The 26,019-nt window shown below is 38.4% G+C and overlaps 1 protein-coding gene across 3 annotated transcripts in view; it reads left to right on the top strand.

The window, feature by feature from the left end:
* The window catches only part of ANKIB1 (ankyrin repeat and IBR domain containing 1), a 99,547-nt gene that overhangs the window by 35,104 nt on the left and 38,424 nt on the right, over positions 1-26,019 (top strand). For all 3 annotated transcript variants that reach the window (XM_049798076.1, XM_049798077.1, XM_049798075.1), the window contains exons 2-3: positions 187-455; positions 20,550-20,850. In XM_049798076.1, coding sequence (XP_049654033.1) covers positions 268-455; positions 20,550-20,850 — 489 coding nt within the window. In that variant the 5' untranslated portion in view covers positions 187-267. The remainder of the gene's footprint in view (positions 1-186; positions 456-20,549; positions 20,851-26,019) is intronic.

The following is a 26,019-nucleotide window of genomic DNA, read 5'->3' as shown; positions in this document are numbered from 1 at the left end:
ATAACCTGTGAAAAATTGGGAATTTGTGTGTATTTACCTAGAAAGAAGGACTTCAGCAATTCATGAGTAGAGTTTATAGGCCCTATGTACTTCTTCACATCCCTGCTTACAGTGCTGTACCTCCCGGTGAATTCATCTAGGAAAGAGTGTTTTACAGAATAACTGAAATATTTTTTGTCTTTTTAGGGTGCAAAGCATGTTACAGAACCGTACAACAAGTGGATGAAGGGGGAAGGAAAAAGTGCCATTGATAGCTAGGATAGCAACATGGGAAATACAACCACCAAATTCCGCAAAGCTCTTATAAATGGAGATGAAAACTTGGCCTGCCAAATCTATGAGAGCAACCCTCAACTAAAAGAAACTCTTGACCCAAATACTTCTTATGGAGAAACATACCAGCACAATACTCCGCTCCATTATGCTGCTAGGCATGGAATGAACCGTATTCTGGGGTAAGTATGATTTGAAGTTTTGCTTGGGTGTGAAAAACTGGCCTAAGAAATGCAAGAGTGTCAGCTAGGTTGTAAATACCTTATGTCTGTGCACATACATGGACACATATTATGTGCATATGTATGTGTGTTGCAGACATGGAATTTGTAACATGTTCAAGTAGTAATAGAAAACATGCAAATTAGTCTATAATCACAGACTGGTATAACAGTTTTTAATTTTATTTTTGGTATCTTTGTTCCTTGTAACATTAGTCTTGTACAGTTTTAGCTTGCATCCTGAATACTCCTATACCACAGTTCTTTGAAAATAGTGGCTGTTCCACAGTTCTTGATGTGTTTTCCTGTCTTAATTTGTTTGTGAAGCCGTACCTAATGGATACCATACTGATTGTATCTAGTTCCAGATGGCACAATATATGTTTATTCTCGTGTTATTCAGGCAGGTTTTCTTTTTCATTTTGGATAATAATAGTGAACATTAATATCTTAATAATAAGTAAGTTTATAATTGCTGCAGTCAACATGTACGGCAACCCCTAACATTAGTTGCTTCCATTCTCCTGTATTTTTGTCAGCACTCTAAGATCAATTAAAGATTAACATCTCATCCATGTCCAGACATCACAGGTACAAGCTGTTCTGGTCTAGTATTTCATGAAGCTAGTACTGAGTAGACGTTGCTAAACCTCTTCTTCAGTAGGGAGTAAGTTAGAGAGAATTTCATAAATATCCTCTTCCTTATATTAGGAAACAGAATGGAAATATATACTGACCTGTTATTGTTAATATTCTTTTCATCTCTGTGTTTCTATCTACTGATGGGCGTGTGGTATAAGGTTTGTTTTGTCCCTCATAGGCTGTAACTTTACTAGCTATCTAGCCTCCCACCATAAATTTTTCCTCGGTGTTTTAGATTCACCTAACAGTTTTTTATACTTTATTACTTCTCATTTATCTTGATTTTTGCTAAATATTTTTCTCTCCTCCCTTGTGTATTCTGTATTTCTGGTTTTAATTGATGTTTTCATTTCATCACTGAATCTGTTTGTTTGTTTGTTTCTTAACATCCCCAAACTTTCCCCCATTCCTGATTCTTGAATTACAGGAAAAATTTAACTAAACCTAATTTAAAATAGCATGCAGTTTTTATTTATATTTTCTGTGTGATTTTTTTTTCCTCTGAGATTTTCAGGTTATTTCTGTCAAGAAAATATCTCTTAAGAAAATAAGCCTCATTGAAACAACAAGAACACATGAAATTTTTTACACATATGGAAAGAAATTAAGTCATAATTACTGACTTCTGAGCAGTCCATTAGTTAATTCATATTGCACCCTTATGATAAGATCTCAAATAATTTCTTTGTGTTAAAAAAAAGTTAATTTAGAAATTACATTTTACTACTAACTGTATGGGACCTTCAGCATCTAAGTCTCACAGGACAACTGTTTTATTTTGCACATATTGCAAACAAATGTTCAAAAGAATAATTCCTTTTTCTAGTTTGAGTCCAAGGTTTGCAATACATTTTTTGCCTGTAAACATAGTGAAGGTGCTATTATTTGCTAGAGTCTGCTTCTGAAAACCTGTACTGTTAGAATTGTTGCTGTTGCTAGGAGTAATTTACTGAGGTGTTTTTACTATTTACTTTTCTTCTGTCTTTCTAAGGGCTTTGTTCAGAACTCCTGTCTAAGACAAGCTGCTCAAAAATGTAGCCTTTTTAGCTAAACAAAGTAGTAAGAGTGAATAAATATCAGACTTACAGTGTGCTTGTTTGCAAAGTTGATAGAAAGAGCACAATTGATTTCCTGTTAAGCCTCTTCCTTTTGATATAGAAAGTCCTGGGTATGGCAGTGATTAAATAAACTGAATATTAAAATGAATGATTCGATTTACTGATGAAGTACACTAGCTAAAAATAAAATTAATTTTAACCTGTTTGTATTTTGAAAGAAATTTACAAGTATGAGATATCCATATTTATCTCTTCATTAAACATTTTAAATATTTGGGAATCTGTAGCTACACTAACTTGTAGTTCAAACTCTAGATGTTACTTACACGTATACCATATTATTCAATTTTCTTTATAAGCTGGTATTTGTATTATTGTAGGTGGATATGAACTGACATGTTCTACAATTCACTGTGTGAAATTTTCTCATAACAGAGTACTGTACTGTGATGCAGTTGTCCGTACACCTTTTACATAACCCAATACATTGAGAGAGGTATTCTGGGATGTTTAGAAATAACCTATCTGGCCATGTTGTTACCAAATACTGAGGCAAAGGGACAAATTCCCTGTTACCAGATGTATGGCTGGTGGTGACTGTCCAAAGACACAGTGAAAACACAGGCACTGAGTTTGCAATGAAAGAGAGTTGGGGACATCTTGGTATAGCAATCTCAGAAGTGAAGAAACAAGAAACTGGAGAAGAGGTGAAAGGGTCATGAAGCAAAACTCCTGACCTGGACAAATTTTGTGTAATCCAGTGTAAAGTCTACTGGCAGAAACTTAAACTAACAAAACTTTCTCAACGATTTTGAACTGCAGTTGTTTTACAGCAGGTGTCTGAGTCATCTGGCTGCTGCACCTTCCATCCAGCATTTACAGCCCAGAAACTTGATTTAATATATAATCAAGCTTTAAAAATCTGAAAATTAGCTGTTAATTTCTTTTCTTTTCACAAGATTCAGCAAGACTGTGTTAAAATACTAGGATTGTTTCTATGATAATTTTTCATAAGTATCATAGAAAGCTTTGATATATTAGAAATGTTGAAATAAAAAAAGGAAAATAGTTAGACATTCCATTAATATATAACTTTTGTTTGGTCTGCAGCCCTTAATAATGTTTATCTGACAGATCAGTTTGTTTTAACAGAGCGTTTAATGTTTAAAAGCCAAAAATTGCTCGTCACAGCTAATTTGCACAAACAGCTATTTCATTTTCTTTGTCCAGTTAGTAGGGTTATAGAGCTAGAGTTTGGGTGAGGTTGGGTGATGGAGGTCTCATCCCCAGGAGCACAAGGGAGCCCAGAGGCAGAGCGGCAGGGGGATCCCAGTAAGCTCATTCAGAGGGAGGAGCCCCCTGCTCCAGGGCTGTCACCGGAGAGCCATCCACCCCATGTCCCAGCTGTGACACCTGTCAGGAGGAGTCTACAGAAGGGGATTGTACTGGATTTTTGTGGCAAGGTTTTGGTAGCAGGGGGCTGCAGGGGTGGCTTCTGTGAGAAGAGATCAGGAGCTGCCCCATGCCAGACACAACCAACTCCAGCTGGCTCCAAAACAGCCCCACCACTGGCCAAAGCTGAGCCTATCAGCGATGCTGGTGGCACCTCCGTGATAAGAAGGGGAAGGAACTGCTGCACAACAGCAGCCGGAGAGAGGAGTGAGAACATGTGAGAGCCACAACTCTGGAGACCCCCAGGTCAGTGAAGAAGGAGGGGGAGGAGATGCTCCAGGCGCCGGAGCAGAGATTCCCCTGCAGCCCGTGGGGAAGACCATGGTGAGGCAGGCTGTCCTCCTGCAGCCCAGGGAGGTCCACAGTGGAGCAGATATCCACCTGCAGCCCGGGGAGGACCCCACACCAGAACGGGGGGATGTGCCCCTGTGGAGAGAGCACAACAGAGCAGGCTCCTGGCAGGACCTGTGGACCCATAGAGAGAGGAGTCCACGCTGGAGCAGGTTTGCTGGCAGGACCTCTGGCCCCATGAGGATGCTAAAGCAATCTGTTCATGAAGGACTGCATCCTGTGGAAGGGACCCATGCTGGACCAGTCCTTGAAGAACTGCAGCCCATGGGAAGGACCGACCTTGGAGCAGTTCTGGAAGGACTGTATCCCATGGGTGAGACTCCAAGCTAGAGCAGGGAAACAGTGGCAGGAGCAGCCGAGATGAAACATTATGAACAGACCACGATCCTCATTGCCCATCCACCGCTACTCGGTCGGGGAGGAGATAGAAGAGTCAGGAGTGCAGTAGAGCCTCGGCAGAAGGGGGAATGGGGGAAAAGTGTTTTCAGTTCTGTTTTTATTTCTTGCTACCCTACTCTGTTATTAATTGGCAATAAATTAAATTAATTTCCCCAAGTTGAGTCAGTGTTGCCTGTGACAGTAATTGGTAAGCCATCTCCTTGTCCTTATCTCAACCCACAAGCTTTTTTGTTGTATTTTCTGCCCCTGTCCTGACGAGGAGGGAGAGTGAGAGAGTGGCTGGGTGGTGTCCTGGTTTCAGCTGGGATAGAGTTGATTGTCTTCCTAGTAGCTGGTACAGTGCTGTGTTTTGAGTTCAGTATGAGAAGAATGTTGATAACACTGATGTTTTCAGTTGTTGCTTAGTAGTGTTTAGACTAAAGTCAAGGATTTTTCAGCTTCTCATGCCCAGCCAGCGAAAAAGCTGGAGGGGCACAAGAAGTTGGCACAGGACACAGCCAGGGCAGCTGACCCAAAGTGGCCAACAGTGTATTCCATACCATGGGATGTCCCATCTAGTATAGGAACTGGGCAGTGGGGGCGGGGAATCGCCGCTCGGGGACTGGCTGGGTGTTGGTCAGTGGGTGGTGAGCAATTGCCCTGTGCATCATTTGTACATTCCAATCCTTTTATTACTACTGTTGTCATTTTATTAGTGTTATCATTATCATTATCAGCTGCTTCTTTTTATATACTATTAAAGTGTTCTTATCTCAACCCATGAGTTTTACTTCTTTTTTTCTGATTTTCTCCCCCATCCCACTGGATGGGGGGGAGTGAGTGAGTGGCTGCATGGTGCTTAGTTGCTGGCTGGGGTTTAACCACGACAGGTGGGCACCTGGCAGGCAGTGAAGGTCAACCCACCACAGGGGTCAAGGCGGTTTGGGGAAGAACGTGCTTGGAATAACAGAGCAGGGGCTAAAAGGGGCCAGTACGTGGAAATGGGTGGCTTTTCAGACCATGATGTTTGTCTGACCATACCTGATCACTGCAGTCTGTCCTATCTTCTTATTAAACTCTATTTCTAATTATTTTCCTGGATGATGGGACTCTGCTGTGTCCACTTTTGTGTATGGAGGTCTAAGTACCAGCAACTGAAGTAGGGACCTCATGACAGAGGGGTCCCTGAGCATGGGGTGCCAGCAGCTGGAGACACAGAGTGCATGCATATGTCAGTACATATATCAATGTGTAGTGGCTAGTGAGTATCAATCTGGACTAGCCAGTGAGTAGATTAAGTGGCCTCGGAGCCATGTTTCGAATCAGCCCTAAGTCCACAGGTCAGCCAGAAGGCCTGTTTGAGGCAACTGGAGATGAGAGGATCCAGGGGCCAGGTACTGGTAATGTCTAAGGCCAGTTACTGAGGATCTGCAGTACATGTGTGTGCGAGGTCACTGGAAGGTCCAGGTCATCCAGTGCCAGTTGCGGGATAAACAACATCCAAGGCCAGTTGCTGAAGGGATTAACATTGTTTATGTGCAAATTTTTCCCACTAGCAGACCTTCATCCTGCTTGCCTAGACAGTGGAACAGGATGAGGCCGCCAGTGTTGTTTGTGGTCATGTGAGTGCTGAGTGTTTCTGTCCACATACATCTGTGTGGCCTGCCACGTATATAGGTGTTGCATGTGTGTCTATTGGGAATGCAGCCCAGCCCCTCTTTTGGCTGGACCTGGGGACATGGAGCCACAGCAGCCTTGCCTCCCATGGACTACCATCTTTGCCAACCCCTAACAGTCTGGGACCTTTTACTAAAAATAGAAAGATACATAGAGAAAATACATGCCTTGAAATCTCTCCAGAAAACATGAGAAGGTTACTTTTCATTTTGGAAGCAAAGAACTAAACATTTTAAGTTTTCTTTATTGGACTATAATGTAAATACTGCAGGAACAATTTGAGTGTGATTTACTCAGTGATTTCTTGCTACAGTCTTTAGACATCTGCTGGTGGTGCTTAAATTCAGCACTAATGTTCAGAGAAGTGTGCCTTGGTTGTTAACAGCTCTAGTTCAGAATTCTCTCTGTTACAAAACTGTATTGATGTCACTATTCAGACTGTGTTCACTGCAAGCTAATAAATAGGTAGTCTCTAATGGGTGATAGGTAAGGCTTCTGGAAGTAAAAGAAAAAAGTTACATAGCACTCAGAAACATCAAAAAAATAATGAAAGATATGTAGCAGAGATGGATGGAGAGCTTTGTACAACATACACATTGGTCTTACTCCACTATAAACATTTATCATGATTCCTTATGAATGAAGGTCTTAACGGAAGATTCCTATTCAAGAGGATAGTTTAAATTTCATTCACTAAATGGGTGTAAAAATATTAGAGAAAAAGCATACAGGAAATATGTTTTCTTTAGAAAATGCAGTCTTCAGATGATCAAGCACCTCCAATGCCCTCAGGCTTTTTTTTGCCTAAGGTACATTTGATACCATCTGACTGCTCAGTTCGAAAGAATTGCTATCAATGTGGAAAGTTACTCACTAGGATCTGGCTGTTGCTGAACCAGTCCCAAAATACAACAGAAGAATAGGCTTTTCCAGAGGGTGGCTGAGATGGAGTGGCTGGAAATCATGTGGACCCTACCTGTGGTTGAAAGGAAAAAAAAAAATCTTAGATAAACTGTCATTTTGCAGTATATGTTGTGGCGTGACTTGCAGTGTTGTAGCTTTGCTGGGAAGCTTTTTGGATCAATGACAGATTTTCCTCATCGTGTGCTTCATCCTGCTATGTCTGAGCACTTCATGAGTATTCAAGCCAAAAGTGGATTGTTTGTAGCAGTTGCTGCTGGCCCTGGGCTGAAGGCGCAGGAGGGGGAGGAGGAGGTGATAGAAGCATGGAGCTGTGGGGAGACAAAACAGGTTTCTGAAGCTGATTTTTCTTGTAGAACAGGAAAAACAAAGGTTTCCTGTTACAGAAGATTCTGGAAATTGAGGTGAATGTTGAAACTGAAAAAAAAAAAATACAGCTTTTTAAAACGTTTTTGATGCCTGCCAATCAGTAATAGTATTAAAGGAACTCTGGCATTCAAGGCATAGCTAAGCTAGCCAGAGAGAAACATTGGTAAATGTGCCCGGGATCTGGCTATGGGAGATATTTCTTGTTTCATTGCTATGATTTGGGAAGTATTTTTCACTGCAGTAGAATGACAGAAGATCAAAGTAGTGGTGGTTTCTTGTAGGTCAAAATTTCCTGATATGTTAAATAAATACACAGCTCTTGGAATTTCAGGTCAATGTAGGCTACAGTCTTGTCTTGTCTTGTCTTGTCTTGTCTTACCTTATCTAGTTTTTATGGCATTTTAAGAAGTTTCGGTAAGGACTGGTCTAAGCAATTGTAATGCAATCAGAGAAAGTGTATTGAGATTACCAATATGTTATATAGGATGAATTTGACAGAAAATTTGTTGATGTCAGAGGGAACACTGCATTGGTCACAACACATTTGGGACTGTCTCTTCCCATGTCAGGTCTTGTTGGGTTTTATTCCTTTTGCAGTCATGTTGAAAATTAATTTTGGGTGTATTGGAGGGAGTCGTGTGCACACTGTTTTTTAGAACATGACTCGCCTCCAGTTGAGAGGATATTAGGGGATTTTTGTGCTGCAAAAATATATGTCAAGGAGAAGTATTAGAGAAAACGCTTTTAACTTCTTCACAGATCTTCTGCCTTTAGAGTGGTGCTGTATTTGATTATTTTCTGATAAGGTTGAAGCTACTCTGAATTTCAGATTATATTTTTTTCTGGAGATGCAAATAAAAAAGAGGCTGCTTCACTCTCTACTCTTTTGACTGAGACAGAAGCTCTGTAAATGTTTAAACTTTGAGATCCAAATTGATATAAATCATTCATGCTGAAATCTTCATAAAGGTGCTACAAAATATATTCTTTCTTTATCAAATTCCTGAAAATCTATTCAATGCTTTGCCAGTAAGACTGGTGTTCCCTTTTAAATTACTGTCCTAACTGTACTTCCAATATAAATGTGAGCAAAAGAAAAATATTAAGAAGATTAATAGCAGCTCTTTGTCTAATAAGGGCAATGGGAAAAACATGGAGTTATTAACCAAAACAGTAGGGTCCCACTGTAAGGAAATTTGTGTTGAATGAATGGATGTTTTCAGCAGGTTGTTCAGAAATCCTGGAGGAGTCTTTTTTTTTTTCTCTTTTTTTCTTTCTTCATGGTAACTCTTTGAATGATTAAATTTGTTTGGTGTTCTTCAGGCAATTTTACAGCTCATTTGGGAAAAAAATTATGAGGGTATAATAGTTGCATATGCTTCTTTCCTAAAAGTAGTTTTTAAAATTTTGACACCTGATCTCAGTATAAAAGATACCCAACTAAATATTTTCCCTTTCTCCCACACAACAAAAGAATTCTGTCCTGTTTTAGTAACTTCAAATATTACAATACATTATAATATTTCATCTGCAAAATTTATTAGAACGTCATTGTCTAGATTATTCACTTTCGAACAACAAAAACCAGGCTTCTTTTTAATTAGCAACAATTGCACAGATAAATTGAATATTTAGAATATAATTTTATTTAAGATTAAATTTATTCATAAAAGTATGTCTGCGTTGGAATTATTCATGCTAGACTCTCTTTATAGTCAGTGTAGACCTAGGTAATAAATCTAGTCAGAATAATCAGTGAAGGTGTCAGCACAATTCATTTTATTGTGAAGTTGACCATAAAATATTTTAAATTAATTGTGTGCCAGAAGTGCCTGTTTCTTCCCATTGATGATAAAGGGAATCTGAGAGAACTGGATCAGCTGTAGTTTTCTGCATTGTAGATCTCCTGAGCTGAGAAGATGAATCTCATCCTAGAATATGCTGGATCGTGTAGAATTGAATAGTAAGCACCTGCAAAGCTTTAAATTGAACACTTCCATGGTTTTACCATATCAGACATGAATGCCACTTATCAGACATAACTGCTTGTGATAAAGTATTAAATGTTTAACTTTTGTGGTCTGTGGTGAATGATCAGTGCAGTGCTTGGATCCATCTAAGCCAAGCACTGCTGTTTATCTGAATGTTTTGGTTTTGTTCTTCTCAGCTGCTGAAAAATACTTGGGTTATGGTTCTGTAAGACCATTTTCAGATTAGTTATTTTACATGGTTATGAGGCTTGGTCACCTACTAAATGCTTTGGAATATGAAATACTGAAGGGAGTTTTACATCTGATGTAGGAGAATAATATGTGAAGAACATGATCTGACCAGGTTTTGTGGGAGCGTTGATAAAGAAGCAAGAGGACCAAGTGAATTGAAATGGCCATGACTTCAGTAGCAGAGCATGTGACTGGATGGTAGAAAATACTCATTTATAAGGCCATTTTCATGATACCCAGTCTCAAAAGCAGTGAAGAGGATGGAGAAATGATAAAATTAGGAAGCCTTTAAAATTGAGCAAGTTCTTACTGAGACTGAATCCTCACTGGAGAAAACTGCCAAAGACAGAAAACAGTGGGGACAGTTAGAGGAGCAGCTACAGACATGGAGTAGCAGCAGTAGCGTTTACTAGGTTTCTCTAAAGGTTTCTGTCACTCAGTTGGGCACTGTCTTCTAAAGTACAGCTAAGGCAGATTGAAGAACTCACACCCTTATCTGACTTGCTCCCTTGGGGTTTTTTCCCTAAAGCTCAAAATCTTGTTCAAAAGCCGTTCTCACTAGCTAGATGTGTGGCCTCCCAAGGTGGCGTCCCTGGTGCTCCTCATGACTTCTTCACAAAATACAAAACAGTCGGTAGGCTTTATCTTAATAGTAGTCTGACCTACAAGCAAAGCTCAAGAGCCAGTCAGCTGCTATGTTTTCAGCTCTTAAAACTGCCCTTTTCCTAGCTGATTTCTGATTATTTTAAGCTTAATAGGTTGAATATATGCGATGCCTACGGAGTTCGTTGGTCACAACAGAGCCTTGCTCTCAGTTACAGGTGCCACTGTTGAGTGTGTTGAGTTATTGCTGCTTCTTACTAGTAGGTTTTTCTGCATCCTTAGGAAAGTGGGAACCTTAGGTTGCAGTGCTTTTCCCTGCACACTTTTACACGCTGTTTAAATGCTCTTACTGAAACGATCATCTATTCCCCCCATTGTTCTTATTTTTCTTTCCTTGGAAATCAGATACTGCGGAATAAGATTGCTTTGTTAGTGACTGGTGAGATGAGATATATTAATGCAGTACACTATTAAAGATTTCTTATTCTGTGTTGTCTGTTCTCCTTAGTAGAACCCTTGTGAACATTTTACCACAGGCAAAATAAAATTACATTTGGGTTGTAGAGGAGTACAGTTTTGGTCCTTGCCAGCCAGGATGACTGAATCTTCATTTCAACTCATTTTGTTACAAGGTAGAGTTTGTGACTCTGTTGAGTTGATTGGTAACTGCTGAATCATTGTGTCAAATGGCTTAACTTCACCCTGGGGTTAGAGGCCCACATGACTTCCTTGTGGGAGAGATCTGTTGGCTCAGTAGTTACCAGAATAATGACTGAGAGAATTGCAGTTTCTGATAAACAGAAGTAAATTTATCAGAAATAACTAATTAACTTTTATAGCTAAATGCAATAATCAGCTAATGTATTCAGAGACATTGAATATAAACCGAGTTTTCCTTTTGGCTAAAATACAGACTGTGGATGATTTGATTTTTTACATTTGTGATTTTTTTCAATGTAAGTGTAATAAAATTACTTAATGGAGAGATTTAAGGAAAATAAAAATTAGTGTCATTAAAGATCAAGCAACATACAGATTGAAAGGATTTTTCTGGAGGTAGAGATAGAGGCAGGCAAGACAATCTCTGTAATACATTCATAGTTTTTACGAAATAGAAAGAATAGAAGTGATGCAAAGCCTGTTAGTATTTGCTGTGTAATTTCATCATTATTGCTATATAAATAATATCAACACTAGATGTCATACACTGCTAGGTGATTTACAAGCTGATACATAGATAATGGTCCCTGTGCAGAAATACGAAGCTGTGTTTAAGTGGTGAAGATGAACCCACTTGTTAGTAGTTTAATGCTTATTAATTCATCTGACATTTGTTTGAAAACAATCTAAAAATAATATTCTCACAGGTATCTGAGAAGAGAATTCATTGTGGATAGTCTTTTCAGAAAAAACTATGTTCCGAGGAGGGATTTGGAGAGAAGGCTGGAAGGATGACACCTAAGTTTGAGAATTGGTTCTAGCTGTAAAGAAATGTATAGAAGAAAGGGCCAGAGACAGAGATTAAAATCACACAGATTTTGCATTACAGAAGACATTTAGTCACAAAAGCTGCTGGTAAGCAGCCAGCTCCAGTGGAAGCGGCTTCTAATTTGGCACTCAGCTCTTTTTCTTTTGAAATCTCACTCAGAATATTGAAATAGAAGCCGGAAGAGGCATGGGATCATGGAAACAATATTCCTGACTGTCCAAGGGAAGGCCAAGCTCAAGGCCTTCATAAATAAATACCATAGTTTTCTGGTTAAGCATAACTTAAGGACGTTGTTGATACGTTTTTGCACCAAGAGTGGTTTAATTCTGTGTTTTGGTGCTGCTATTCCTCCTAACAGGCATAGGAACCATATATAAAACATGATTTTTTTGGCCCACAGTATAACAAATGTAAGGATTAACCAAGTTTTGTGTTCCTCACTTTTAGCGTACGCTATCTTTGGATCTGTGCTCCCCAATTCAATTCTGTCTCTTTGCGACTGCTACACATTGTCCCTCTTGTTTTTTTGTGTTGTACCAAGCCAAAGATTACTATCTACCTGCAGAAGGTACACTTAATCATGTTAGCTGACACATAACCACTAAACCAAAGAAGCTTTTCAACATATTTGCATTTTTTTGTAAAGAGAATAGCAAGTTCTTCATTGGTACTCTCCTTTTTTCAGCTGGGATAGAGTTAACTGTCTTCCTAGTAGCTGGTACAGTGCTGTGTTTTGAGTTCAGTATGAGAAGAATGTTGATAACACTGATGTTTTCAGTTGTTGCTCAGTAGTGTTTAGACTAAAGTCAAGGATTTTTCAGCTTCTCATGCCCAGCCAGCGAAAAAGCTGGAGGGGCACAAGAAGTTGGCACAGGACACAGCCAGGGCAGCTGACCCAAAGTGGCCAACAGTGTATTCCATACCATGGGATGTCCCATCTAGTATAGGAACTGGGCAGTGGGGGCGGGGAATCGCCGCTCGGGGACTGGCGGGGTGTCAGTCGGTGGGTGGTGAGCAATTGCCCTGTGCATCATTTGTACATTCCAATCCTTTTATTACTACTGTTGTCATTTTATTAGTGTTATCATTATCATTATCAGCTGCTTCTTTTTATATACTATTAAAGTGTTCTTATCTCAACCCATGAGTTTTACTTCTTTCCCTGATTTTCTTCCCCATCCCACTGGATGGGTGGGGGGAGTGAATGAGTGGCTGCATGGTGCTTAGTTGCTGGCTGGGGTTAAACCATGACAGGTACATATTTGTTTAAGACCTTTTTTAGATGTCTTTACATGATAGGCTACTATATTAACATGAGTCAGTCCAGAACTGGAACTCAGACCCAGGTGCTGACCTACCTTTAATCACTTCAATAGTCTTTTGGAAACAAGCTGTTTGGGGAAATCATAGGTGAAATGACAGCAATACAGTGAAAAAGATTGTAAGGCTTAGAGCCAGTGTAGGAGAGAGTAAAGACAGTGCTTGTGTTCTGGGCAGTATTTTTGTACTGAACATTACATCAAGTCCATAAGTGAAATAGGCCCAGAAGAGTATATTGTTGGTAGAGTCAAAGATTTCCATTTGAAGTTTAGATTGCTCTAAGTAAAAGAAATGATTCATATGTACCATAGTCAGGACTTGGTTCTCAAATTGATGGCTTTCTCTGAAAATCTGCAGAAATTGTTTGAGTACTCAGGAAATCAGTTTAACCTGTTTTGCCAGATGTACTGTACTTGGTAGGAGTCATATGAATGGGAACAAATGGGAGGCATTTCTGTTTAGGAGAAATACAGAATTGGAGGCCAGAGTGGAGTACTTGTCATAAGGGATCTTGAAATGTCTGTGAAGACTTCAAATTTGGAAGGATTAGCTCTTCACAGACCTCCATCAGCAGTAGAGATGGTATCATTGACAGCCTCTCAGATGCTTCCTTTGCTGTTAGTCCAAATTATCACTGGTATAACCTCGCTCCTTACTACAGCAAGATATTAGTAGTGTTTATGGGGATTCTGGTAGTGTTAGTAACAGTTCTTAGGCAAGGGGCCAACTGAATGTAAGGCTTACAAGAAGTCAGTGTAATAGTCTTTGTTTTCTCTTTGATAAATGGTTAATGATCTGTCAGCAGATTCTTTATCTTAGAACAGAAATAGTCACTGTGTCCTGCCCAGTTTTTTACTGCATGCAGGAGATTCCTGGGCTTTAAGAGAAGCCTAAGAATCTTAATGAAACAGAGAAGAAACTGTAAGTACTAATAAAGAATTTTCTAGCACTATATAATGAATAAAAATATCAATAAATACCTTTACTAGACGTGGCTTTCAACATCAAGTAAATAATAATATGCTTCACAAAATTATTTAAACCAGCTCATACTTCTATACAGCTGTCAGTAACAACTAAAAAGATTTCTTCAAGTGCTTGCTGTGGTTGTTTTGTTATAATACATTTGGGGAGAAAAGTACTTTGAGTTAATGAAATAACCATTATTATTCAAGGTTTAATGCATGAGTATTGACCTACTGTGTTGGAAGCTGAATGATTCAATAATTGTATTAATTAATTCATTGCATACGAGTTTTAAATTACAGGGTAACAGAGCTTGGCTCTTCTCTATGTTGTAACTTGTGGCTTACCCAGATTTCTCTTAATGCTCAGAAAGCTATGAGCTTTAGGTTTATGCCTGCAGTGGAGTTTGCAGTGTAACTTTTTTAATAGCAAACTGGACTTATATGGGCAGTCTAACCCAAGGACCAGAGGGGATGTTGTGAGAGGGAATCCTGTGCAGATTAGTTTATGTTGTTGCTGCAGCTCACCTTTTTCTAGTACCTTACTTGTCTTGCTTAAAAGCAATGGTGCAATTTGCTGTGTAGTTTATCTAGTACACATAAGTCCTTTGCATTAAAAAATCAGTAAGTTTCACTGTCTTTGAGCAGATTCAGACTTGCTTTAGTCTCCAGCTGTCAGAACTACCTTTATAATTTCATTTTATATTAGTTTGTATTTTGGTTTTGTTTTTCTATACATAGGTACATTTTCATATTTTTTATATGCATACATATATATACACATACATCTGTATACATGTATATAGCTATAAAGTATATAGCATTTGTTGAGAGAAAGAGACTGTAAATGTGCTCGTTTTCATGCCCCAAATATGAAAGTTTTTATTAAAACCTGAAGAAATGGTTGTGTTGTTAGTTTTCCAGTGTGAGGGAATGTGCCAGTTGTTTATTATTCAAGTTCACAGCCTTGTGATCTTGAGTCTCTCACTGCTTTTCTGCAAATACAGATAGTAGTAGGTGTGAATGTTACAGCCCTTCCTTTTTTGTCACTATTTTCAACACTTTTTTAATGCTTTTGTCACCTCAAGTTTGGATTCTGCAAAGAGCTACAGCTTGAAGCAAAATCTGGAAACTGCAACTAAAGTTTGGCTGCCTTGTGGTTAAGTGGTATTTCCCATAGGCAATGCATATTTTCACTCTATCAGTACATTTCCAGGCAAAATTTAGCTTCTTGTACCTCTGAAGTTGTGAGCCAAATTGCAGGGGTCTGTAGCTCTGCCCTATGAAAGTCTTACACACCAAATACCATTGGTAAAAATGGAGCCCTGATGAATAATGAATTTGTGGATGTAAAATGTATTAATTTACCCTTTTTTGGACACTAGTCATCCTCTCTGAACTTTAAGTCATGGGTTCAGCAGGGCTTTTCAGCATTGGCTTGACTTCCCCTTACACTTAAGAGCTGATCCTTTGACTTTTCAGGAGATTAAGGAGAGAAAAAGGGGGAATAATGTGGCACTTTGAAGCCCATTTATGTGCCCAGAGTGAGGTCCTGGCTGCCTTTGGCAGCTCTGTTGTTTGTCATACCCATTTATGAGACACAGAAGTTGAGTGACAAGCAAGGAGAACAAGTAATCAAACCTAATTTTTCCCCAAGCCCACCAGTGTTTTTTACAAATGGCACAAAATAGTTCTCGAAAATTTGCAGATGGTTCTTACTGAAGTTTTCAACATATTTAGAGACGGTTGGACAATTTTTTAGCAGATAACTTGGACAGAAGGGCAAATGTTGCGCTTAAGCAAGGGAGTAGCCTTCTAGGGAGGTTTTTTGGATTTCTCTCCTGGAAAAAAAATAATCTGCTGATACTTTTTGCTGCAGGGGTTGAAAATCTACCATGCTGTTAGACTTACTTGAGTAGGGATATTCTTTGTGCTATGGAGCAAGACTAAAACAGAGCAATGACACTTTAAAAGATTGAAATCCATCCTAGAGCTTTTCATCATCTGGTTAATACAGGAAAGTGCCTTTCTATTTGTTTAGGAACAGAGAATCTGCAAGCAGGCAGGACATAAGCCCTTCTCATTTTAGATTAGGATATACATAACTTCTTAAAACAAGAGGGTTTTTTTGTTTCTTTCCCCAAGACCTTAATTTTATGGTGGAAAAAATTTATACTAATAGTTACTATTAAAGCTACCTTTTAAACTATTGTTTAACCCTCTAGAGAGGAATTTTGGGTTTAAAAAGGGGTACTGGTTTGACAGCCTTCAGATTCTACTTTTATGCACAGAGTTTCAGCCTAGGGCAGAACTGTCTCATCACTGAACTATTGAGGATAAGGTGAAATATCTACCTTGAGCTATGGGAGAGCATTTGTATCCATTTAGCATTTGTGCCTTCTACAAAGCTTCTTCTATAATTTACATAAATCTTAGTAATGGAAAACTTATAGGTTACAGCATATAGTAAGTTAGATAGGGATGAAATCCCCATAGCTTGGGATTATTAAAGAGAATTTAAGCAGAGTTGTCAGGAAAAATATAGTAAGGTTTTTAAAAAAATGGAGATGAATATAAGCAGGATGGTCTCTTTAACTGATGTTATTTGTTAACCTTGCTATTATGTTAGCAGGCGTTATGAATATTTTTGTTTGTGTGTAAAATGCTGTTTTTAAGAAAAAGCATCTGATTTATGGCTTTCACAGGTCACCACACAAACATTGTGCTGTTCTGAAATCAGATGCACTGTAACCTGATTCAGGAGTGAATCACATGCTTTAAAATACCACAGCATGGAATTCCACTGATGATAAAGAGCCAAAAATTGAAAACAGAAATGTACATTATAATATTATCAAGCCTAGAAGGTAATGATTAGATAGCTAAATATACTAGAGAAACTTCATCTGGTTTGGGAGGAGACAATGAAAGTCCTCTCACAATTTAAAAAATTCAAGCCCTGGTTCAGCGTCATACAGAAACCACAGACAGTGCTTCACTGAATTTTAAAGTAACATTTTACTTGTAATTAGAGAAGTAGCAGGAATCAGTACGTTGAATATAAAGCAACTCGGAGTGGGAGGAAAAGATGTGGTTAACAAATACCCAAAGGACTCTCCTGACATTCAAAATATGCAGGTCTAATTAGTGCAGCCACCCAGCATGTTATACAGTCTAAGTGCAAACTCTGAAGTAAGAGTTCAGGCACTTGATGTGAAAAACAAAGTCTGCCCTCTTTGCAATACTGAATTGTTTCTTTTAGCTTCATACCATGAGCTTGGTGCTATGCCTTTGTGCCAGTTGAAGCCTTTAATCTCAATACTTCCTCAGTTGTGTGTCCTCGGGGATTCCTACTGAATGCTTCTGCATTTGAAACACTGGGTACTTTTGCTACCATACTGCAGTCCCCTGTAGTGATTGCAGAAGGGATCTGGCCCCTTCTTTATCACCCTTTCTTCTCTACTCATTCCATAGCAAATTTGAAGGTAACATATCTGTCTGCTAGCTTTACAAACTTCATGTTACAGACGTCAGGTAAAAACAGTTAGGCCTACTGACTTGAACATCAGTGTTACCTAGTTTTAAAAACTACTGAAGAAGGGAGCCACACATTAAGTCTTTTACAGTCTTTAGCCGCTGCCTCTTTCTTCCCAGTGCTGTGATCTCTTTTTTTTTTTTTTTTTCTTAAGGAAGATGCAAGAGTTTGGGGATGGAATATTAGGAGGCATATGGATAGTAAATGCCATGGGTAGGGAGAAGAGGGAATAATAAAATAAAATTTAAAAACCCTGTATTTATTCTTGAGTTAAGGACTCGGAACTGAAAAATGAGCAATTTTACATTTTTCTGTTCATACTGCAGTTTACAGATGCATTGAAGGCTAAGCTGGGGCTGATCTTTACTTGAAGTAGAAATATAACAAATAAAATTGTGAAAGGGAGTTAACAGAAGAAAAGACACTGATGTATCATAAAACAGATTTTATTGCGGAAGTAGAGAAACTCAGGGTTTAGTGAGTCTCCAAACCAAAGTTACATCTCTCAGAGACCAAGATTACTTAGATTTAGCCTTGTACTTTCTATATCCAGGTTTTGCAGTGGGTACCTGCAAAACCTCATACCGAAGGCATCTAGCATTCTCGTATCTAAGTGCCTCTATAGAATTCATCTCCCTGTTCCCCAGTGAGTTATCTTTTTCTCCTCCCTGCCCCTCCTTTCCCTTCCCTTCCCTCTCCCCCCCTCCTGCCCTCCCCTCTCCTGCCCTTCATTCCCTCTTCCTTCCCCCTTCCTTCCTTCCTTCCTTCCTTCTTTCCTTCCTTCTTTCCTTCCTCCCTCCCTCCCTCCCTCTCCTTTCCCTCCCTCTCCTTTCCCTCTTTTTGTCTCTCTGTTCTTTCCTATCTTCCTTCCCCTCCTTTCTTTCTGTCTCTAGTTTCATATTATGTACAGCTAATTCAAACAAGGAAGTTCATTTTGGATAGCGTTTGATAGTGGTTTGTCCTGTCAGTTCATGTAATTGGCTGTGAAGCATTTTGCCTGTGTTGCTAAATCCCTTCCCTCTGAAAACAAAAAAACCCAAGCAAAAAAGATGTGCTATCACTTTTTTGGCAACATCTTTAATCTCAAGTTTGGCATATTCTTATTTCCTACTAAATGTATCTATCGTGTCAGCTATCATGTAATAAAAGAGAGATTTCTCTAAGGAACATTTTTGCTGCCAAAATAGGACAACATAGAGGAGACTGTTTTTGTTTTGGTTTTGTCTTTTCCTCTGAATACCTTGTTACCACTTACTTAAAACAACACTATTTTAGTAGTAAGTTTCATTTTGAACTCAAACTGTTCAGCAATTTTCAGAGGGAAGAAAGGACAGAAATCCGGTTGACCAGATGGTTATTATCATCAAGGCATCTTTCCATTGCAAGACCAGATCAGCTGTGCCTAATTTTTTCTGCTGAAGTACTTGTCCAGTCTGTTTTCAATAATTTCTGAAAGGGACATTCCACATCCACCCTGTGTAGCCTCTTTCTTTATTAATAAAATAGTTTCAGGATTATTCTTTGTCCTGAACAAAGCATGGGAGAACTCTGAGAGACAGAATACTGTGTAGCGCCTGGTGGGATATATTCAGGGACAACAGAAAGAGGAGGTGGCATTTAGTCCTGTAACCATAGCATAAGGCAATAACTGAGGCAAATAATGTTTTCTTTTGTCAATCTGGTTACCAAATTCTTCTGCTCTCCTCTGTTCACCAAGAGCAATATGGTCTGATTTTGTATTTAGGCAGTGCCTGCCTTCAGGTGGCTGAGTTGCCTGTTTTAAAGTGAAGTGATTGAAACTGTTTTTAATGAGTCTTAGGGGTGAGGGCAGGGAGGGTGGAAGTGGTCCCCTGTATTGACTTAATGAGGATTCCAGAATAACTGTGGTTTTCATCTTGCAAACTGTTCGGAGTCAGGGAACAGCCTGGTGAGGAGATAAACAGTGGCTTCTGCTGGTTTTATGTGAGAGGGCTTATGGGAACAGTGCAAGTGTTTCTACAGTGATTTCTTGAATGTATGTGCCATGCTTCTGATATAGCCTGGTGTTACCTTTCCAGGAGCTGTCCTTCCTACCTTCGCACGGAGTTCTTTCACCATTGCTGTCTCTGACCCCAGTCCTACAAAGGGATGGTCTTTCTTCTCTGCCATTTCCTACCATTCACTCTCCCTTAAGAAAAAAATTAGTATTTTAGTATACCTCAAAAGGATAAAGCAAGTTTGGATTCACAGGACTTGTATGATATGTCTCAGTTCTTCCATTTCAGAATTGGATTGTAACTTCTGTAATTCCTTCCTGGCAAGAAGCAGCAGAGAGCTGCATTGTCTCAGAAGCTGTCAGGATTCAGAGTTGTGATTCCAGGAATCAGTCTGTTATTTCCCTTTCATTCCTAAGCTGACCCTTTTTGCCGGTGTAGTTTATTGTCCACTTTGAACTGCTTCTAAAGCATTCAGGAGAAGACTTAAATTCTTGCCAGCCTCTGTTACCTGCATAAGTGAGGGTTTTTATTACATGGCATTTCCATATATTCTAGAGTCAGAAATCAGAGTCTTTCCTCAATGCATGCAGTGCTGGCAGGAAAAGTATTTCATATATTTTCAAGAAGTAGTAAGTACTGCATTGACATCCGACTAAAGATACAGGAAAGGAGAATTAATTTTGGGGAAATTGCTCTGGCATTATCTATTTGCAAGCTACCAAATGCACTACTATTCAGGACACAGAGTAGAAGAAAGGAAGTATCTATTTCATCAATCTTGTGACTTAATAACATTTATTGCAATGCAACACAGAATTGTAGAATAAACTTTGCCAACTAAAATTTATGTCACACACTGACAAAGTAATTATATATGGAGCTTAATGATATTTCAGTAATTCATGCAGATCTTGGCTTTTCACTCCTAAGAGAAATGAGAACTGTCCAGTAGTAATTATCTATTAAGAGTGTTTATCACTAACATGGCTAATAAAAATCTTGGCAAGAAGAAAGCTGTCATAATAGACCCCACTTCAAGGAAATTAATGGAATTGTGTGCTAATTTTTTTTCTTCTATTCCCTCCCACCCCCCGCAGAACTTTCCTTTTTGTTAGAGATGGTAACCCAAATAAACGGAATGTGCACAATGAGACATCTATGCACTTGCTGTGTATGGGACCTCAGATCATGATCTCGGAAGGAGCTCTTCATCCTCGCCTGACACGACCCTCAGAAGATGACTGCAGAAGAGCAGATTGTCTGCAAATGATCTTGAAGTGGAAGGGAGCAAAGCTGGATGAAGGACAATATGAACGAGCAGCCATTGATGCTGTTGATAACAAAAAAAATACACCTTTGCACTATGCTGCTGCCTCAGGGATGAAAACCTGTGTTGAGGTAAAAGTTCATATATAATTACAAGTCTGTATACTGCTATTAGTAAATGACATGTACAGTTGTTCACAAAGCTGTTTTGGGGAAAAAAAGTCTGATATAGTATATTGAATTAACTTTTTAATTCTATTTTTCATTAATTGGAAAAATTACAAAGATAAACAACCCAAAATGTACACTGTCTGTAGAGAACAATGAAAAAACTGGATTGCGTATACAGTAACTTCATGACATAAACTACGCAGCACGAAAAAGACTTGTGTGGGCTTATAAAAATTGGATATAATTAGCAGACCGTAACACTGGAGCAAAAGCTTTAAAGGTAGGCATAGGCATACCTATATGTGTAAAGAGAAGTGAAATAATTGTCTGAGAGAAAATGAGAGCTCTTTTTATTCTGCTCTGTAGCTGAGACTGGGAAATGCTGTCCATGTTTCAAGAACAGGTTTGATGTCTTTAATTTACAGTGCCCAGCTTTTTTAGAGGATGCCATACATCTGTGCTGACATACTTAAATATAATTACCTTTTTACAGATTAAAAATTACTTTAATGTTTGTGAAAGTAGTGGATAGTAATGAGTAATTGGGAATTATAATGACTTTGAAGGTCTCCCATCAAATTTCTTTTTAAAGCTATACCAAGTAACGAGGACTATTATTTAATTGTACTGGTAATTTAATTTAAAGAACACAAGAACAAACATCTATCATTTTCAAACACAGTTAACATTTTCATAAGTCTGTCTATTGTAACATCAGGATTTGTGTTTTGAATGGTAATGATTAATTCAGAGTTCAGCATTTATATGTATAATTTAGGTTATTTTTCTTCTGTGTATAACTTCATGTTTATTCAGACTACACTCATTAGTATCATCAGCAAAGTTTATAACCTGATTATTCACCTGCTTTTCTAGATAACTTCTGCATAGTTTAAACAGTCAGGTCCCAGCACCTGTGGGACCTCACTGGTGATCTCTCTGCAGCAAAAAATGATGCTTTCCCTGTACTTTCCTGATTTTCTCTGGAGCTATTTTTAGTATTGGTGTTACTTTTACCGCCTTCTAATCTTGTGCCGTGACAGATTTAAACAATAAGTTGCATATTGTAATAAATAGTTCAGAAATTTCATATTTGAGTTCCATTAGGATTCATGAATAAGTACCAATTTAAATAATTTATATTAGTATTTGGTTTATTGGTAGTTCTAGAACCTCTTGTGCTAAGACTTCAATTTGAAACAGACTTTCTTTTGTGTCCTTCATAAGGCATGTGTGGTACATCCACATTGAGTCTGGACTCCAACAATTCATACCACTTTTCTGCTTTATGTTATTTGAGAATGCTTTTGCACTTTGTCCAGCGACCGACTTTACAAACACATTGACAGATTTACCGTGTGGTGTTTTAAAATTACTTATTCCGAGTTGTTAATGCACGTGGCATACTGCTCAAAAATTCAGAACCTTCTTTATTGTGATTTTACATTTATCTTTTCCAGACTTTGTTCTTTATGTATTCTTCATCTGGAGACAACTTCAGCTTATTTGCCATACGATTCTGTCCCATTGTTCTTGCTTCACAAATTCTTCTGATGTTTCTGGAATTTTATTCCATGCTTTTATTTAGTACCACTTTTTGAAAGTAGGCAATGGATTTTTTGTCTTTGTTCTTCTGCAAGAATGGGGAATCCAAGTACATTTTGGGAATTGTTACTGAGTCTTTGATGGTTTTGAATTAGGTCTTGTAGACTGCTTTGGACAAAGTCAGGAGTTGCTTCTCCTCTCATGCGTTAGCTAACTATTTTGTCTATTATTCAGCCACTTATGTAGTCTGAGATTTTAATTTAAGCATCATGTATTAGCATAGAATTTGCTCAGTATGCTTGGGAGATGGAGTGACTGAAGTTCCCTTTTTTTTTTTTTCTGGTTTCTGCCCCTGCAGCATTTCTGTTCTTGGTCAGCATGTCACTTCTATCGTTACAGTTTTGGTCAGTGGTCACCATTCTTTTAAGTCCAGAATTGTATTGCACTGGGATTCTCTGGTATTTGTTGATAGAGTTATTTTATTTATCTGTGAGTTTGGTTTTTTTTAAAAAAGGTAAATACTGCCACCCTTCCAATACTGTGAACTTCTTAGTGATTCTCACATAATATGTTCTGTGGTATTACTTTGTTACACTGATCATATTCTGTCAAGTTTCCAGATATTGTCTGAAAATTCTCATTTAAAATTTGTCATTTCAATTCCCCAGCCTTAGCTGGGCACCATCTTGAACTGGATGCTCTTCTTTATCTTCTGGTTTTTCATTAGTCCCCTCTAAAATCTCAGATAGTGTCTTTTTAGTTCCAATAGCCAACACTTCTTTCATTCTGTTAGTATAAAGATCATCCTTCCTAGTTTTCTGAGCTTCTAATGAATGGAAACTCAGCTTCCTTATGCCATTTTCTGTGCTCTAACTTAAGCCTCTGTCTCTCTGGTCCCCTGCTCAGTACTGAGAGGAGTTAAGAGTAGATGCTGGTATTTAACCTCCAGTATCACAGACTGAATCTTGCCCCTGTGCCTTCTTTGTTCTCTGCCCCATATTGTTACTGCTCCACAAGCTCCATGCTAGCAGTTTGTCTTCAACATGTCCCTAGAAATTATTTACACACTTAACTGATTTTCACCAGGGAGGCAAGTCACTGTGCAGTCTTTGCTAGCTGAATTATACTCAGACCCAGCTAATTATGCACACAGTAACTGAATGACATACAGGTATTGCCTGGCTCTTCCTGTCAACTAGAATTAATCTTTTTTTATTTGTATAGTTATATGATTGATTTAGAGCCTTTGATGTGATTGATTTGTAAACAAATACCAGGCTGTCTCCTAGATCTATGTTAATACCACTTTTATCTTCATTGTCAACTTCTAATTCTTTTTAGATTTGATAAAATACTAATTGCAAAGGACTGTGTACTTTTCTCTTGTTCTGTTTTTTAGTGCCACTTGTTTGATCCAGCTGCTTGATAAGTTCTGGCTACAGGTTTTTTCAGTCACAGTTGTTCTATCTAGCCTTCTCCGAGAAGATCCATTAGTATCTGAGATATCATAAGTCCTACAGTATAGTCTGTAGTCCTTCTAACTCCTTCAACAGGAACAGGATTATGAACAGGAACGCTACATTATGAAAAGCCTGAAACAGAGCTTGGTGAAGGAATTTAACAATGATCTCTTTGTTCCTAGAAGTATTTGAGGATTCACATTCTTAACAAAACAAGAAGAGATGAAAAACTGAATTGCCTAATCCTGAAGTGGTCTTCCCTCTCTCCAGTAAACTGAAGGTTACTTAGAACCCCAGGAGTGCCTTTCCCAGTTTTATGGTGGTTACTCTCACTTCAGAGCAACGTTCCTCTTTAATCATCTCCTTTTTCCATAACTTTTCAGGAAAACCCTGGCCTTGTATCTTCCCCTGTCCTCACCACACCCACATAAGGAAAGGAAAAACCAAATATAGTCCCTTGTGCATTAACCACCTACTAGTTGATTTGTTCAGAGTTGATAGTCAAATGTGCAGTCTTGATACTACTCCATTCACATGTGTTAAATTTCTTCTCTGAGCAGAACAGCTGTGTGGAATCCATTGATAAAGGTAGTTTGGGCAAAGTTAATGTGCTTACCTTAAAATACTGAATAGGAAAAAAGACTTAACTTTCATGCTGAATAGGTTTGATTTTATGCAGATATATTCCACTCTATCACAGCATATCTGGCATATTAAATGGCATTTTTGCCATTGTTTAAATTATTAATGTGATAGTTTAAATTATTATTTTCCTTTTAATTACCTAAGAGACACAACCCTTTTTAACAGTGCTTCCAGAGAAATATGGCTTCATTATTAAAAACTTGTTGATTTGTGTATTCCTCATCTTGCAGATTAGATTTTGAGCTGCATAGGTCTATGGAGTGTTCTTTCAAGTATGTTTATTGTTTTCTTTCTCAGAAGGTGTCTTAGTTGCTTAAATTTCTGTTTAAAATGTACAGACAGAATGTGAAACTCAAGTTAACGAAGTTTTGGCCATGTTAAAAGTTTAGATGGAACAAGGTAACTGTAGGCTGGCTGTCTTGATAATTATCCCAGTATTGTCTTTTATTTCTGCCTGATGCACTGCTATGAAGATAAAATACGGCGTCATACTTAATCACACTAATTTCTTTTCAACTAAATCTTGTTATTACACTGTTTTGTGGTGTTATGGGGTTTGCGTTTGTTTTTATTTTAGAGAATGTGCGAAAAGTTTCCAAAGAATCTACAAGAATTATTCCGGGTTTGTAAAATACATTCTGTATTTTACAGTGACAGGTGAAGGAGATACCATCTGTTGACGAGAAAAGTAGGAAGTGACTGATCGTGATCTAAAAGGTTTATGTGGAGAACAGATCATTTTGGGGAAATTTTATTTTTTTAGAAGTATAAAAATTAAAAGCTGAGTTTTTAAATACTCTGGCTAAAAATACAGGATAGTGTTGTTACAGCCATCATGGTCTGAAGGCAAGATAATGTTTATGGATTTTAGTTTTATTTAGAAATAAGATGAATCATTTTAGCAGTGAATGATTGTCCTGACTTCTTGTCATTAGAAGTTCAGCACATGTTACAAAGATGTCCTAATAAATCAGCAAAATGGTCCACTGTTGGCCTTTAAAATCTGTGGCATTTGTTGTCCTTGCTTATATCAGATCAGTTTATAGCAGGCGGCAAGGTTGGCAAGGTAATGAGAGCAGCACAATTAGTGTTTATTTCCTAGAGACTGCATTTCTGGGTGGTTACTGGCAAGAGACAAGGTTGGTGAAATGGCACAGTACTAGACTGTATTAGAATTTCTAGAATTAAAATTATTTCATTTCACTTTCCTCATGTCCTCAAAAATTAGGCAGCGCTACCAGCAGTATTACGTGCTACCCATCTTCCCTCCTACCCAAGGAATCTCCCATTTTCTGTCACCAGCAGTGTATCACTGCTGGGAGGAATGGTGGAGTTACACCCATATATTAAGAATATTTAAAGGTGTGTCTAGCTCCATCTTGCCCGTTGGTTGAGGACCTCAATCCCCTCATTTTCTGTGGAGCACTGACCATATCAGTAGAGGAGAATTTTAGTGTTTAAAACCTTGCCTTGTAACATA

This window comes from Accipiter gentilis, chromosome 4, assembly GCF_929443795.1.
Source record: "Accipiter gentilis chromosome 4, bAccGen1.1, whole genome shotgun sequence".
Lineage (NCBI taxonomy): Eukaryota > Metazoa > Chordata > Aves > Accipitriformes > Accipitridae > Astur > Astur gentilis.
The sequence above is the reverse complement of the archived record's forward strand: the minus strand, read 5'-3'. Positions and strand labels throughout refer to the sequence as shown.